General features: G+C 41.1%; 1 protein-coding gene across 1 annotated transcript in view; it reads right to left on the bottom strand.

Moving 5' to 3' along the window:
- Positions 1–14,792, bottom strand: part of ofcc1 (orofacial cleft 1 candidate 1) — a 126,217-nt gene that overhangs the window by 31,830 nt on the left and 79,595 nt on the right. The window contains exon 21 of the mRNA XM_065019060.1: positions 2,111–2,270. Coding sequence (XP_064875132.1) covers positions 2,111–2,270 — 160 coding nt within the window. The remainder of the gene's footprint in view (positions 1–2,110; positions 2,271–14,792) is intronic.

Here is a 14,792-nt window from a genome sequence, read left to right as displayed (position 1 = left end):
AGAGCCTTTTGGTCTAAACTCCACTCGCCGTGTTTGGAGGAAGAAGAAGGATGAGTACAACCCCAAGAACACCATCCCAACCGTGAAGCATGGAGGTGGAAACATAATTCTTTGGGGATGCTTTTCTGCAAAGGGGACAGGAAAACTGCACAGTATTGAGGGGAGGATGGATGGGGCCATGTATCGCGAGATCTTGGCCAACAACCTCCTTCCCTCAGTAAGAGCATTGAATATGGGTCATGGCTGGGTCTTCCAGCATGACAACGACCTGAAACACACAGCCAGGGCAACTAAGGAGTGGCTCCGTAAGAAGCATCTCAAGGTCCTGGAGGGGCCTAGCCAGTCTCCAGACCTGAACCCAATAGAAAATCTTTGGAGGGAGCTGAAAGTCCGTATTGCCCAGCGACAGCCCGAAACCTGAAGGACCTGGAGAAGGTCTTTATGGAGGAGTGGGCCAAAATCCCTGCTGCAGTGTGTGCAAACTTGGTCAAGAACTACAGGAAACGTATGATCTCTGTAATTGCAAACAAAGGTTTCTGTACCAAATATTAAGTTCTGCTTTTCTGATGTATCAAATACTTATGTCATGCAATATATTGCAAATGAATTACTAAAAAATCATACAATGTCATTTTCTGGATTTTTGTTTTAGATTCCGTCTCTCACAGTTGAAGTGTACCGATGATAAAAATTAGACCTCTACATGCTTTGTAAGTAGGAAAACCTGCAAAATCGGCAGTGTATCAAATACTTGTTCTCCCCACTGTACATAGTTGGCTTCAGCATAGTCTATATTGAAATGGTGTGCTACCACAAAACAGCTGAACAAAATCTTTGCATTTACGATGAGGTGGCAATTATCTTTCACTTACACTTGCCTCGGTTGACAGGTATTATAATATCTCATCAGAAAGTCACTAAATAGTTTGGGAGGCTTTACAGGGAGGCTGCAGTACAGTACAAGCTGTAGCCATTTGGGAGTGTATGAACTTGAGAGAGAGAGCAGGAAAGTTAATAAGAGATGTATGCCACTAACAAATTGTACAGAATAATTTAAATGGGGTTGGATCGCTATGTTCTATTTTCTTATCTGCAGAAGTCACATTTTCAATCACTATGCATAGATTCCCGACCGCCGTGGTTACATGCTAATACAGTGTCATCGCTGTGTCATCCTCACCGACCCATAGTGCCTGTCAGAAGATGACAGCTTCCCTCAGATGAGAATCATTTCATGGGGACGTTGGAATTTCCTGCACCCACAACCTTCTGACATCGACTTGTCCATGCTAAGTTCACATTAACCAAATGCCTGTTGCAGTGTGTGTGTGTGTGTGTGTGTGTGTGTGTGTGTGTGTGTGTGTGTGTGTGTGTGTGTGTGCATGCATGTGTGTGTGTGTGTTGATTGAGTAGTCTTTCTTTAATGAAATATCTTTGGAAATTGGTTTCCACAGACTAATCAGGCAGCCCGCTAGCTGAGTTTCTGTTTTGGTAATTATCTTGTACTAATTAGAATGAAGCTAAAGACCTTTGAGATGAATTCCTTGGCTTTCTGAAATGTAACTAAAGAAAATGTAATGATAGAAAATAAGCTTATTCTATGTATCTTCTTAGAACTTAATATCTTCGTTAATAAAGTGTCCAAATTAAATCTAGTAATGGACAATAACTGGAGTCTATCTTGACCACTCTTCTAAGTCCCTCGCTAACCAATCAGCTCACCCACAGAATATATCCCTTTGGTCCTAGACCCTAGCGGGCATGACCCGCTGTTACAGACAACCAACCACAATTTCTCTGCCTGTTAGATGGAGCAATCTAATGGATTAGTATCAACAGGGTCTTTCTGCTCATCCTCTCAGTAAGAAAACAACCATTAATCCAATTAAACACTTACGACTTGAGGACAGCAGAGAGCAGGGAGCATGGCTACAGTAGTGTGGTCATAAGAAAGGCCTTCTCACACCACTGAGTTGAGCTGGCCTGGTTAGGCACCCACCATAGTTAATGGAACAGTGCTGAAAAGGAAAATGTGGAAAGAAAATATCCGAGCCAGCCCAGTTTGGTTGGGGTCAGGGTTTAGGGACATTAAGCAGGCTAGTTGGCTCACCTTGCGTCTTTCTCCGTTGAAGCCCCTCCACTGCTCGGCCTTCTGGATGATGTAGTCTAGTTCCTGGTTGGACACCTCCAGGTCCCGGGGGACGAAGAAGGATCCCTCGGTCACGCTGAGACGCTGGAAGATGTCCAGCATGCGCCCCTCGTTGTGGAGTCTGGGGGGAGGGCGTGAGGGTGGAGGGAGGGAAAGTGGAGGAGACGAGCTATGAACCATCATTGTCTGCCACTCTGCCTTTGTAAAAGGCCACCAAGGGTAATTTGTGAAAACAAGGAACAATATTGCCCTACTCAGCCCAACGGTGTCAAAGTTCATGACTGTACTCATGGTTTTGTTGGCTAGTCGGATGCCAAACCAACGTCACATCCTAATTATATTCACGTTAGTGTCACGTCGGCTAGCGTTCCACAAACCGGTTTCCTGACCTTTGGGACACATTTCATCTGACGAGCCTCGATGGCATTGAATGAAGCTTATCGTTTCCATGTTGTCTGGTGCTTACAACTAAAACCCAAATCATGGTGTCCAGTGTACCAGAAAACATCCCCAACGTTCTATTAATTGAATTAAGCATCTCATTCCAGACTCAGTATGCCGTTTAAAATGGAGTATCTGAATTGATCCACAGAACGCAGAACACAGAGGACAAGAATGCAGGCAAATTGGCCTTGGTGAGTGGGAGGGAGGCTACTTTTAGTTAAAAGGAGCTGGGCTGGCAGTAAGTGGGCGGTATGGAACAATCAAGATCACGGGAGACTCCAGAGGACTCCACAAGGCGCTTCAAAGATAGCCGCCAGGGGATTGGCTGCTATTGGCTGCTGATTGAGTGGCCGTCTGATGAGGTGGGTCTGAGTCATGCGGCCACGCCAGAACGCGTATTGATCGGAGTCTCGAGGTGACTGAGCATCAGCCGGCTAGCATTCTCCACAAGCAACACAGACAACAGCCCACAAAGACACCAGATCTACACAAACAAACAAATGCCTTGGCCAATCATCAAACGCGCGCAACCTTTTCCCCTACCAAAGAGATTCTCCGCAGTCAGGGGGTAATCAGTTAAAACTAACATCAAGAAGAGCCAGCTGTATACAAGGATACTGGATAGACAGAGCTTTGAACCCAGCATCACTCCTATCCAGAGCTCTTTTGAGAGTTTGCTACTCTTCTGTAGTACTCTGACTTCAGACATAAGAATAGCTTGCATTCATCATCAGATGTGCTCTTTTCATTCATTTATGCGCCCCTTTCTCTTAGTGGGATTCACTGTCTTTCATTGCGGAAAAGCCTTGGATATGCACAATATGTTTGGCAGAAGTGCTGTTCAACAGTTCCAAACTATGGTACCAGTGAGCATTTATTTTAGTGGAAAACTGTTTGGAGCTGTTACATAGACAATAATAATTTGCCTATTTTTATCATGTGAAATCATTAAGATATAAAGTGGGAACAAAGATACAGTTGAAGTAGGAAGTTTACATACACCTTAGCGAAATAAATTTAAACTTTTTCACAATTCCTGATATTTAATCCTAGTAAAAATTCCCTGTCTTAGTTCAGTTAGGATCACCACTTTATTTTAAGAATATGAAATCAGAATAATAGTAAAGATAATGATTTATTTCAGCTTTTATTTCCTTCATCACATTCCCAGTGGGTCATAATTTTACATACACTCAATTAGTATTTGGTAGCATTGCCTTTAAATTGTTTAACTTGGGTCAAATGTTTCGGGTACCCTTCCACAATCTTCCCACAATAAGTTGGGTGAATTTTGGCCCATTCCTCCTGACAGAGCTGGTGTAACTGAGTCAGTTTTGTAGGCCTTCTTGCTCGCACACACTTTTTCAGTTCTGCCACACATTTTCTTTGAGGTTGAGGTCAGGGCTTTGTGATGGCCACTTCAATACCGTGACTTGGTTGTCCTTAAGCCTTTTTGCCAAAACTTTGGAAGAATACTTGGGGTCATTGTCCATTTGGAAGACCCATTTGCGACCAAGCTTAAACTTCCTGACTGATGTCTTGAGATGTTTCTTAAATATATCCACATAATTTTCCCTCCCCATGATGCCATCTATTTTGTGAAGTGTACCAGTCCCTCCTGCAGCAAAGCACCCCCACAACATGATGCCGCCATCCCACGGATGTGATGATGTTCTTCAGCTTGCAAGCATCCCCCTTTTTCCTCCAAACATAACGATGGTCATTATGGCCAAACGGTTCTATTTTTGTTTCATCAGACCATAGGACATTTCTCCCAAAAGTACGATCTTTGTCCCCATGTGCAGTTGCATACTGTAGTCTGGCTTTTTATGGCAGTTTAGGAGCAGTGGCTTCTTCCTTGCTGAGCGGTCTTTCAGGTTATGTCGATATAGGACGTGTTTTATTGTGGATATAGATACTTTTGTACCTGTTTCCTACAGCTTCTTCACAAGGTCCTTTGCTGTTGTTCTGGGATTGATTTGCACTTCTGCATCAAAGTACGTTCATCTCTAGGAGACAGAACGCATCTCCTTCCTTACCGGTAGGACGGCTGCGTGGTCCCATGGTGTTTATACCTGCGTACTATTGTTTGTACAGATGAACGTGGTACCTTCAAGTGTTTGTAAATTGCTCCCAAGGATGAACCAGACTTGTGGAGGTCTACAATTATTTTTCTGAGGTCTTGGCTGATTTCTTTTGATTTTCCCATAATGTCAAGCAAAGAGGCCCTGAGTTTGAAGGTAGGCCTTGAAATACATCCACAGGTACACCTCCAATTGACTCAAATTATGTCAATTAGCCTATCAGAAGCTTCTAAAGCCATGAAATCATTTCGGGAATTTTCCAAGCTGTTTAAAGTCACAGTCAACTTAGTGTATCTAAACTTCTGACCCACTGGAATTGTGTTACAGTGAATTGTAAGTGAAATAATCTGTTTGTAAACAACTGTTGGAAAAATGACTTGTGTCATGCACAAAGTAGATGTCCTAAACGACTTGCCAAAACTAAAGTTTGTTAACAAGAAATGTGTAGAGTGGTTGAAAAACTAGTTTTAATGACTCCAACCTAAGTGTATGTAAACTTCCGACTTCAACTATACATTCAAATATAATTTATGAGATGAATCAAAATCTATGTTTTAAACCCTTTCTCATGTTTGGAGTCTTCACAGATTTGGCAAAAATCATGTGACATAAAACACTACCTTTCTTTCCTTACATGTATGATACTGCTTTTTGTCGTTATATCATATACTAAGCATTTAACAAATTAATTACACATTGAACTTGATCCTGTAACATTCCTGGATTTTGCTGTCAGACTCTTTTTTTGTATGGCGATCTCGGAAGTGCACTGTAACCTCGTAACATTTCGTATCCCCCTATGTTACGGTGTGAAAACAGTTTTGATGGGCACACATTATCCAAAATAATCTATGGAATGCCCGGGGGAAGCAGAGTATTGATAGCTAAAGAGATGGAGAAAAGTATTTTGTTTGATTGCAAATATGCGGAGGGAGTTGAAAAGAGAACACACAGAAGGCTGTTGTATATAACACCTCTCTCCGGATTACATCTTCAAACCAAGGGCAACCATGGCATCTGGTGACAGAGAGGGACAAGAGTTCATCTATGTATACGGGTAAGAGAGTCTAGATATCTACATTTTCAGATATTATACGCTTCAAATTTTGACAGAAAGTTGTTTCCATTGCAAGTTAAAGCGTACTGTTAGCTATCTAGCTAAGTTTTCCGTCACACTCTCAGCTATTTTCTGTAATTAGCTCGCAATTAACTTTTAAATAATGATCTTGTTGTGTGTTTTTTTTTAAATGTAATCATTAATAAAAATGAGCTAAAGTTAAGTAATTGTCAGCTTTGATATGGTAATTATTTACACTGGCTAGCTAGCTAACAAGCTAGAAACAAACCAAAACAATGTTTAGAAAGTTGCTTTTAGTTGCCTGGTTTGCTAGATTGACATATACTTAATTTATTTTTTAAACGGATGGGTTTATTGATATTAAAATACACCAGGTATGCTATTTTATACCACCAGGTTGCTGATGTCATGCAGCCTGTCGTTTTTGTGTGTTATTTCATAAAGACAACGACAAGTTTGATGTAGGACGACAGTAGAATTTTCATGATGTCACTGCGACAACTGTCTACAGACATAGCCGTAGTATAAACCAGCTTTTAGTCTTTAAATCTTTGATTGTTTAGTACACTACTGTACTCACTCTGTTTAGCACATGGCCTCACATGTGAATCCTAAAATAGATGGGTGGAGCTAAGGCTTAACCTCTTCAGTCGACCCTCTACTTTTTTGAACATTCTGTTAAAAATCGCGCAACATTTCAGCGCCCTGCTACTCATGCCAGGAATATAGTATATGCATTTGCTTAGTCTGTGTGGATAGAAAACACTCAGACGTTTAAAAAACTGGTTAAATCACTGCTGTGGCTTTACCAGAACGGCATTTACATCGAAAAGCACAGGAAAAACTGATCACTGAAAATGGGAAAATATATCCATGCGCTACTTGATCCCATTGATAAAGGTGAACCACAATTAATTGACTGAGGTTGCAGTACCTACAGCTTCCACACGGTGTCTAGAGTCTTGTCATTTCCCTTCGAGTTTTTTCTTGGTCAAACACATGCAGGACACCGTATCTAATCCGGTCTAGGACCGGATATTTTCGTTGAGTTTCTAGCCGGACATTTTTCCAGACGGACAGCTAATGATCTTTACATCGCCTCCTGATGAATTTTATCGCTTATTAACGTTTACTAATACCTAAAGTTGCATTACAAACGTATTTGAAGTGTTTTGTGAAAGTTTATCGTCGACTTTTTGAATTTTAAAAAATGACGTTACGTTTTGAAACGATGTTTTTCGTTTATCACACAGTCTACATATAACGATATCTAGGCTTTATATGGACCGATTTAATCGAAATAAAGACCCAAATAGTGTTTATGGAACATCTAGGAGTGCCAACAAAGAAGATGGTGAAAGGTAATGAATGTTTTCTATTTTATTGTGCGGTTTGTGTAACGCCGAAATGCTAATTATTTTGTTTACGTCCCCTGTGGGTCTTTTGGGGTGTTGCATGCTATCAGATAATAGCTTCTCATGCTTTCGCCGAAAAGCATTTTAAAAATCTGACTTGTTGCCTGGATTCACAACGAGTGTAGCTTTAATTCGATACCCTGCATGTGTATTTTAATGAACTTTTGAGTTTTAACTAATACTATTAGCATTTAGCGTAGCGCATTTGCATTTCCAGAGCTCTAGTTGGGACGCAAGCGTCCCGAGTAGAAGCAACAGGTTAAGTGAATGTGAGCGATGCTAAATGGGTGTAGACAAAGAAGAGCTCTCCAGTAGGTGCACCAAAACTTTCAAGGGACATTTTCTCAAAAGTTGGGTTACACGTTTATCAACTTTCAAAGCAAAGTTACTTTCCCATTGTTCCTCAACTGTAGTATATGATATACCAATTTCTAGCTCTACTTTTATACCATGTAAAAAAATCCAAATTTTGCAATCACAAATGGTTGGGGGACAGATTTATCTGAGCAACCTAATTAACCATTGGTAATATAGAAACAACAGTTTCTATTGCTAGACTAGAGCTATTCCCCTAGTCATTGTTTGCACATCTAACTAGCTGGGATGGAGCAAGGATATAAATAGTAGACATGTAAATATATCATTTCACTGTTTACAGCAGGTCTTCAGCTTCCTATTCTTGAATAGCTGTCAAATACTTGCTTCCTCTGTCCTTGGGAGAATCTCAATTGCATTTCCTTGATTCATTGCATCTTCTCTCCTTGTCCCCTTCTCAAAACCCACTGGATGAGAATGTCAGAGGTCCTTCCCTCTCACCTTCATTTCCAATGGGTTTTGAGAAGGAGGCGAGGAGCGAGGACGTGAGGGATCAAGGAAATGTAATTGAGATTCTCCCCTTGTTTCCCCATTCTTCACCTCCCTCTCAAAGCACATTGGGGGAGAGGAGTGAAGGTTCCTCCCCTCAGGCTACAATGTACTCTCAAGGAGAGGCAAGCAGTGGAGGAAACAAGGACAGAGGAAGCAAGAATTTGACAGCTAATTTTCAGACACAGACTCTCTCACACTCACATACACACTCACACACACAATGCTTGAAGAGTTTACTGATTATAATGATTTCATTATTGGTTATTATTATTGTCCGTGATTTTATTGACAGAATCCATTATATTATGCTATTGTATTATATCAACTATTAAAACATATAGAAATGCTGTTGTTTATCTTTTTCATTCTTCAAGGATGTTTAGCATGGCTATAAATTATAGAGAAGTTGACTAAAGCACATAAAAAAACTAGCAACTAGGCATGACAAAGAAACATGCGGTGTCCATGTTTCTTGTGACATTTTGAATGACATGTCGATGTTTTGTTGTTGCTACTGTATGTGGTGTTATGGTCTCATTGTGCCCAGCTAGACTTTAATTCGGCTAGAAAACTATATTTAAATGTATATCAAACCATTTAGAAATGTTGACCGTGATGTCACACATTGGCCCATTTATTTATAGAAAGACCCTTATCTGTTAAATGGTAGGTGCTAATTAATATGAATCAATAGTGTCAATTATATACACTGAACAAAAATATAAATGCAACATGCAACAATTTTAAAGATTTTACTGAGTTGCAGTTCATTTAAGGAAATCAGTTAATTTAAATAAAATCATTAGGTCCTAATCTATGGATTTCACATGACTGGGAATACAGATATGCAAACATTATTATAATTTTTTATTTATTTAACCTTTATTTAACTAGGCAAGTCAGTTAAGAACAAATTCTTATTTATAATGACGGCCTACCCAGCAAACCCTCCCCTTACCCGGATGACGCTGGGCATTGTGCGCCGCCCTATGGGACTTCCGATCATGGCCGGTTGTGATACAGCCCAGGATCGAACCAAGGCCTTTAGTGACGCCTCTAGGACTGAGATGCAGTGCCTTAGACCGCTGCATCACTTGGGAGTCTATGGGTGTCTGGTGTCTGGTGAGTATGCAGGCCATGGAAGAACTGGGACATTTTCAGCTTCCAGGAATTGTGTACAGATCCTTGTGACATTGGACCATGCATTATCATGCTGGAACATGAGGTGATGGTGGCGGATGAATGGCACGACAATGGGCCTCAGGATCTTGTCACGTATCTCTGTGCATTCAAATTGCCATCAATAAAATGCAATTGTGTTCATTTTCCGTAGCTTATGCCTGCCCGTACCATAACCCCACCTCCACCATGGGGCACGATATTCACAATGTTGACATCAGCAAACTGCTCGCCCACATGACGCCATCTGCCCGGTACTGTTGAAACCGGATTTATCCTTGAAGAGCACACTTCTCCAGCGTGCTAGTGGCCATCAAAGGTGAGCAGTTGCCTACTGAAGTCAGTTACAACACTGAACTGCAGTCAGGTCAAGACTCTGGTGAGGACGATGAGCAAGCAGATATGCTTCTCTGTGACGGTTTCTGACTGTTTGTGCAGAAATGATTTGGTTCTGCAAACCCACAGTTTCATCAGCTGTCCAGGTGGCTGGTCTCAGACAATCCCACAGGTGAAGAAGCCGAATGTGGAGGTCCTGGCTTGGTGTGGTTACACGTGATCTGCGGTTGTGAGACCGGTTGGACGTTCTGCCAAATTCTCTAAAAGTAGGCAGCTTATGGTAGAGAAATTTACATGACATTCTCTGGCAACAGCTCTGGTGGACATTCCTGTAGTCAGCATGCCAGAGAATCTTGTTTCTCATGGTCTCAGAGTCCTTTAAGTGCCTTTAGGCAAACTCCAAGCGGGCTGTCATGTGCCTTTTACTGAGGAGTGGCTTCCACCAGGCCACTCTACCATAAGGCCTGATTGGTGGAGTGCTACAGAGATGGTTGTCCTTCTGGAAGGTTCTTCGATCTCGACAGAGGAACTCTGGAGCTCTGTCAGAGTGACCATCGGGTTCTTGGTCACCTTCCTGACCAAGGCCATTCTCCCCCGATTGCTCAGTTTGGCCGTGCGGCCAGCTCTAGGGAGAGTCTTGGAGGGTCCAAACTCCTTCCATTTAAGAATGATGGAGGCCACTGTGTTCTTTTGGACCTTGAATGCTGCATAAATGTTTTGGTACCCTTCTCCAGATCTGTGCCTCGACACAATCCTGTCTCGGAGCTCTACGGACAATTTCTTCGACCACACTGCTTGGTTTTTGCTCTGACATGCACTGTAAACTGTGGGATCTTATATAGACAGGTGTGTGCCTTTCTAAATCATGTCCAATCAACTGAATTTACCACAGGTGGACTCCAATCAAGTTGTAGAAACATCTCAAGGATTCACCTGAGTTCAATTTCGAGTCTCATAGCAAAGGTTCTGAATACTTATGTAAATAAGGTATTTCTGTTTTTTTTCTTCTAAAAACCTGTTTTTGCTTTGTCACTATGGGTAATTGTGTGTAGATTGATGAGGACATTTTTTGATTTAATCAATTTTAGAACAAGGTTGTAACGTAACAAAATTTGGAAAAAGTCAAGGGGTCTGAATACTTTCCGAATGCGCTGTATATACACTGGATTAAATACATTGAAGCAAAGGACAGTACAGTACATCTACAGTGTAATCTACAGGTAATATAAGAGGTCTCCGACAAAGAGAAAACCGGGGAAAGTGTTTGGTTGGACATGCATTTATCAAGGCCCTCTGTGGTATTCCATTACGTGAGGAAATATTATACTGTGCTAATATCTCTTCACTAATAACCATATGATTAACCATAGGATATGATTGGACAGTACACATGTATATTAGACACATACTGGACATTCACCTTGGATTATCATTTATGTTCATTGAGGTATATGGTGGTTATTGAAATTATAGATGGATCAAATACCAGGCCAAATAATAATACACATATACACTGTGTGGCTTTCAAATAGCCTCTTATCAACCTCTATGTCATGGTTTCACATTCCGCATAAACAACTGAAAGTCATCTGACGGTGGAGTTCTTTCGGACAGACAAAACGGGATCCCTGATGCAAAAAGACATGGATCTAACCTTGTGTGTGCTTTTTTCCTAACTTCTAAAGTCACTTTGCTAAGATAAAGTGAACTTCCCATTTAATGTGAACACAAGTGTCCAAGTTATTTTAAGTGACTTACCCCCAGGACGGCATCCACTACAAAGACCGCCAGCGGGTCCAGCACTGTCCACACTCCCAAAGCCATGATAAAGTTTGACGTGAAGGAGGGGAGCTAAGGCTTAACCTCTTCAGTCGACCCTCTACTTTTTTGAACATTCTGTTAAAAATCGCGCAACATTTCAGCGCCCTGCTACTCATGCCAGGAATATAGTATATGCATTTGCTTAGTCTGTGTGGATAGAAAACACTCAGACGTTTATAAAACTGGTTAAATCACTGCTGTGGCTTTACCAGAACGGCATTTACATCGAAAAGCACAGGAAAAACTGATCACTGAAAATGGGAAAATATATCCATGCGCTACTTGATCCCATTGATAAAGGTGAACCACAATTAATTGACTGAGGTTGCAGTACCTACAGCTTCCACACGGTGTCTAGAGTCTTGTCATTTCCCTTCGAGTTTTTTCTTGGTCAAACACATGCAGGACACCGTATCTAATCCGGTCTAGGACCGGATATTTTCGTTGAGTTTCTAGCCGGACATTTTTCCAGACGGACAGCTAATGATCTTTACATCGCCTCCTGATGAATTTTATCGCTTATTAACGTTTACTAATACCTAAAGTTGCATTACAAACGTATTTCGAAGTGTTTTGTGAAAGTTTATCGTCGACTTTTGAATTTTAAAAAATGACGTTACGTTTTGAAACGATGTTTTTTTCGTTTATCACACAGTCTACATATAACGATATCTAGGCTTTATATGGACCGATTTAATCGAAATAAAGACCCAAATAGTGTTTATGGGACATCTAGGAGTGCCAACAAAGAAGATGGTGAAAGGTAATGAATGTTTTCTATTTTATTGTGCGGTTTGTGTAACGCCGAAATGCTAATTATTTTGTTTACGTCCCCTGTGGGTCTTTTGGGGTGTTGCATGCTATCAGATAATAGCTTCTCATGCTTTCGCCGAAAAGCATTTTAAAAATCTGACTTGTTGCCTGGATTCACAACGAGTGTAGCTTTAATTCGATACCCTGCATGTGTATTTTAATGAACTTTTGAGTTTTAACTAATACTATTAGCATTTAGCGTAGCGCATTTGCATTTCCAGAGCTCTAGTTGGGACGCAAGCGTCCCGAGTAGAAGCAACAGGTTAAGTGAATGTGAGCGATGCTAAATGGGTGTAGACAAAGAAGAGCTCTCCAGTAGGTGCACCAAAACTTTCAAGGGACATTTTCTCAAAAGTTGGGTTACACGTTTATCAACTTTCAAAGCAAAGTTACTTTCCCATTGTTCCTCAACTGTAGTATATGATATACCAATTTCTAGCTCTACTTTTATACCATGTAAAAAAATCCAAATTTTGCAATCACAAATGGTTGGGGGACAGATTTATCTGAGCAACCTAATTAACCATTGGTAATATAGAAACAACAGTTTCTATTGCTAGACTAGAGCTATTCCCCTAGTCATTGTTTGCACATCTAACTAGCTGGGATGGAGCAAGGATATAAATAGTAGACATGTAAATATATAATTTCACTGTTTACAGCAGGTCTTCAGCTTCCTATTCTTGAATAGCTGTCAAATACTTGCTTCCTCTGTCCTTGGGAGAATCTCAATTGCATTTCCTTGATTCATTGCATCTTCTCTCCTTGTCCCCTTCTCAAAACCCACTGGATGAGAATGTCAGAGGTCCTTCCCTCTCACCTTCATTTCCAATGGGTTTTGAGAAGGAGGCGAGGAGCGAGGACGTGAGGGATCAAGGAAATGTAATTGAGATTCTCCCCTTGTTTCCCCCATTCTTCACCTCCCTCTCAAAGCACATTGGGGGAGAGGAGTGAAGGTTCCTCCCCTCAGGCTACAATGCACTCTCAAGGAGAGGCAAGCAGTGGAGGAAACAAGGACAGAGGAAGCAAGAATTTGACAGCTAGTTTTCAGACACAGACTCTCTCACACTCACATACACACTCACACACACAATGCTTGAAGAGTTTACTGATTATAATGATTTCATTATTGGTTATTATTATTGTCCGTGATTTTATTGACAGAATCCATTATATTATGCTATTGTATTATATCAACTATTAAAACATATAGAAATGCTGTTGTTTATCTTTTTCATTCTTCAAGGATGTTTAGCATGGCTATAAATTATAGAGAAGTTGACTAAAGCACATAAAAAAACTAGCAACTAGGCATGACAAAGAAACATGCGGTGTCCATGTTTCTTGTGACATTTTGAATGACATGTCGATGTTTTGTTGTTGCTACTGTATGTGGTGTTATGGTCTCATTGTGCCCAGCTAGACTTTAATTCGGCTAGAAAACTATATTTAAATGTATATCAAACCATTTAGAAATGTTGACCGTGATGTCACACATTGGCCCATTTATTTATAGAAAGACCCTTATCTGTTAAATGGTAGGTGCTAATTAATATGAATCAATAGTGTCAATTATATACACTGAACAAAAATATAAATGCAACATGCAACAATTTTAAAGATTTTACTGAGTTGCAGTTCATTTAAGGAAATCAGTTAATTTAAATAAATTCATTAGGTCCTAATCTATGGATTTCACATGACTGGGAATACAGATATGCAAACATTATTATAATTTTTTATTTATTTAACCTTTATTTAACTAGGCAAGTCAGTTAAGAACAAATTCTTATTTATAATGACGGCCTACCCAGCAAACCCTCCCCTTACCCGGATGACGCTGGGCAATTGTGCGCCGCCCTATGGGACTTCCGATCATGGCCGGTTGTGATACAGCCCAGGATCGAACCAAGGCCTTTAGTGACGCCTCTAGGACTGAGATGCAGTGCCTTAGACCGCTGCATCACTTGGGAGTCTATGGGTGTCTGGTGTCTGGTGAGTATGCAGGCCATGGAAGAACTGGGACATTTTCAGCTTCCAGGAATTGTGTACAGATCCTTGTGACATTGGACCATGCATTATCATGCTGGAACATGAGGTGATGGTGGCGGATGAATGGCACGACAATGGGCCTCAGGATCTTGTCACGTATCTCTGTGCATTCAAATTGCCATCAATAAAATGCAATTGTGTTCATTTTCCGTAGCTTATGCCTGCCCGTACCATAACCCCACCTCCACCATGGGGCACGATATTCACAATGTTGACATCAGCAAACTGCTCGCCCACATGACGCCATCTGCCCGGTACTGTTGAAACCGGGATTTATCCTTGAAGAGCACACTTCTCCAGCGTGCTAGTGGCCATCAAAGGTGAGCAGTTGCCTACTGAAGTCAGTTACAACACTGAACTGCAGTCAGGTCAAGACTCTGGTGAGGACGATGAGCAAGCAGATATGCTTCTCTGTGACGGTTTCTGACTGTTTGTGCAGAAATGATTTGGTTCTGCAAACCCACAGTTTCATCAGCTGTCCAGGTGGCTGGTCTCAGACAATCCCACAGGTGAAGAAGCCGAATGTGGAGGTCCTGGCTTGGTGTGGTTACACG

This window comes from Oncorhynchus nerka, linkage group LG6 (genome assembly GCF_034236695.1).
Source record: "Oncorhynchus nerka isolate Pitt River linkage group LG6, Oner_Uvic_2.0, whole genome shotgun sequence".
Classification (NCBI taxonomy): Eukaryota; Metazoa; Chordata; class Actinopteri; order Salmoniformes; family Salmonidae; genus Oncorhynchus; species Oncorhynchus nerka.
This window is presented reverse-complemented; position numbering and strand designations above follow the sequence as displayed.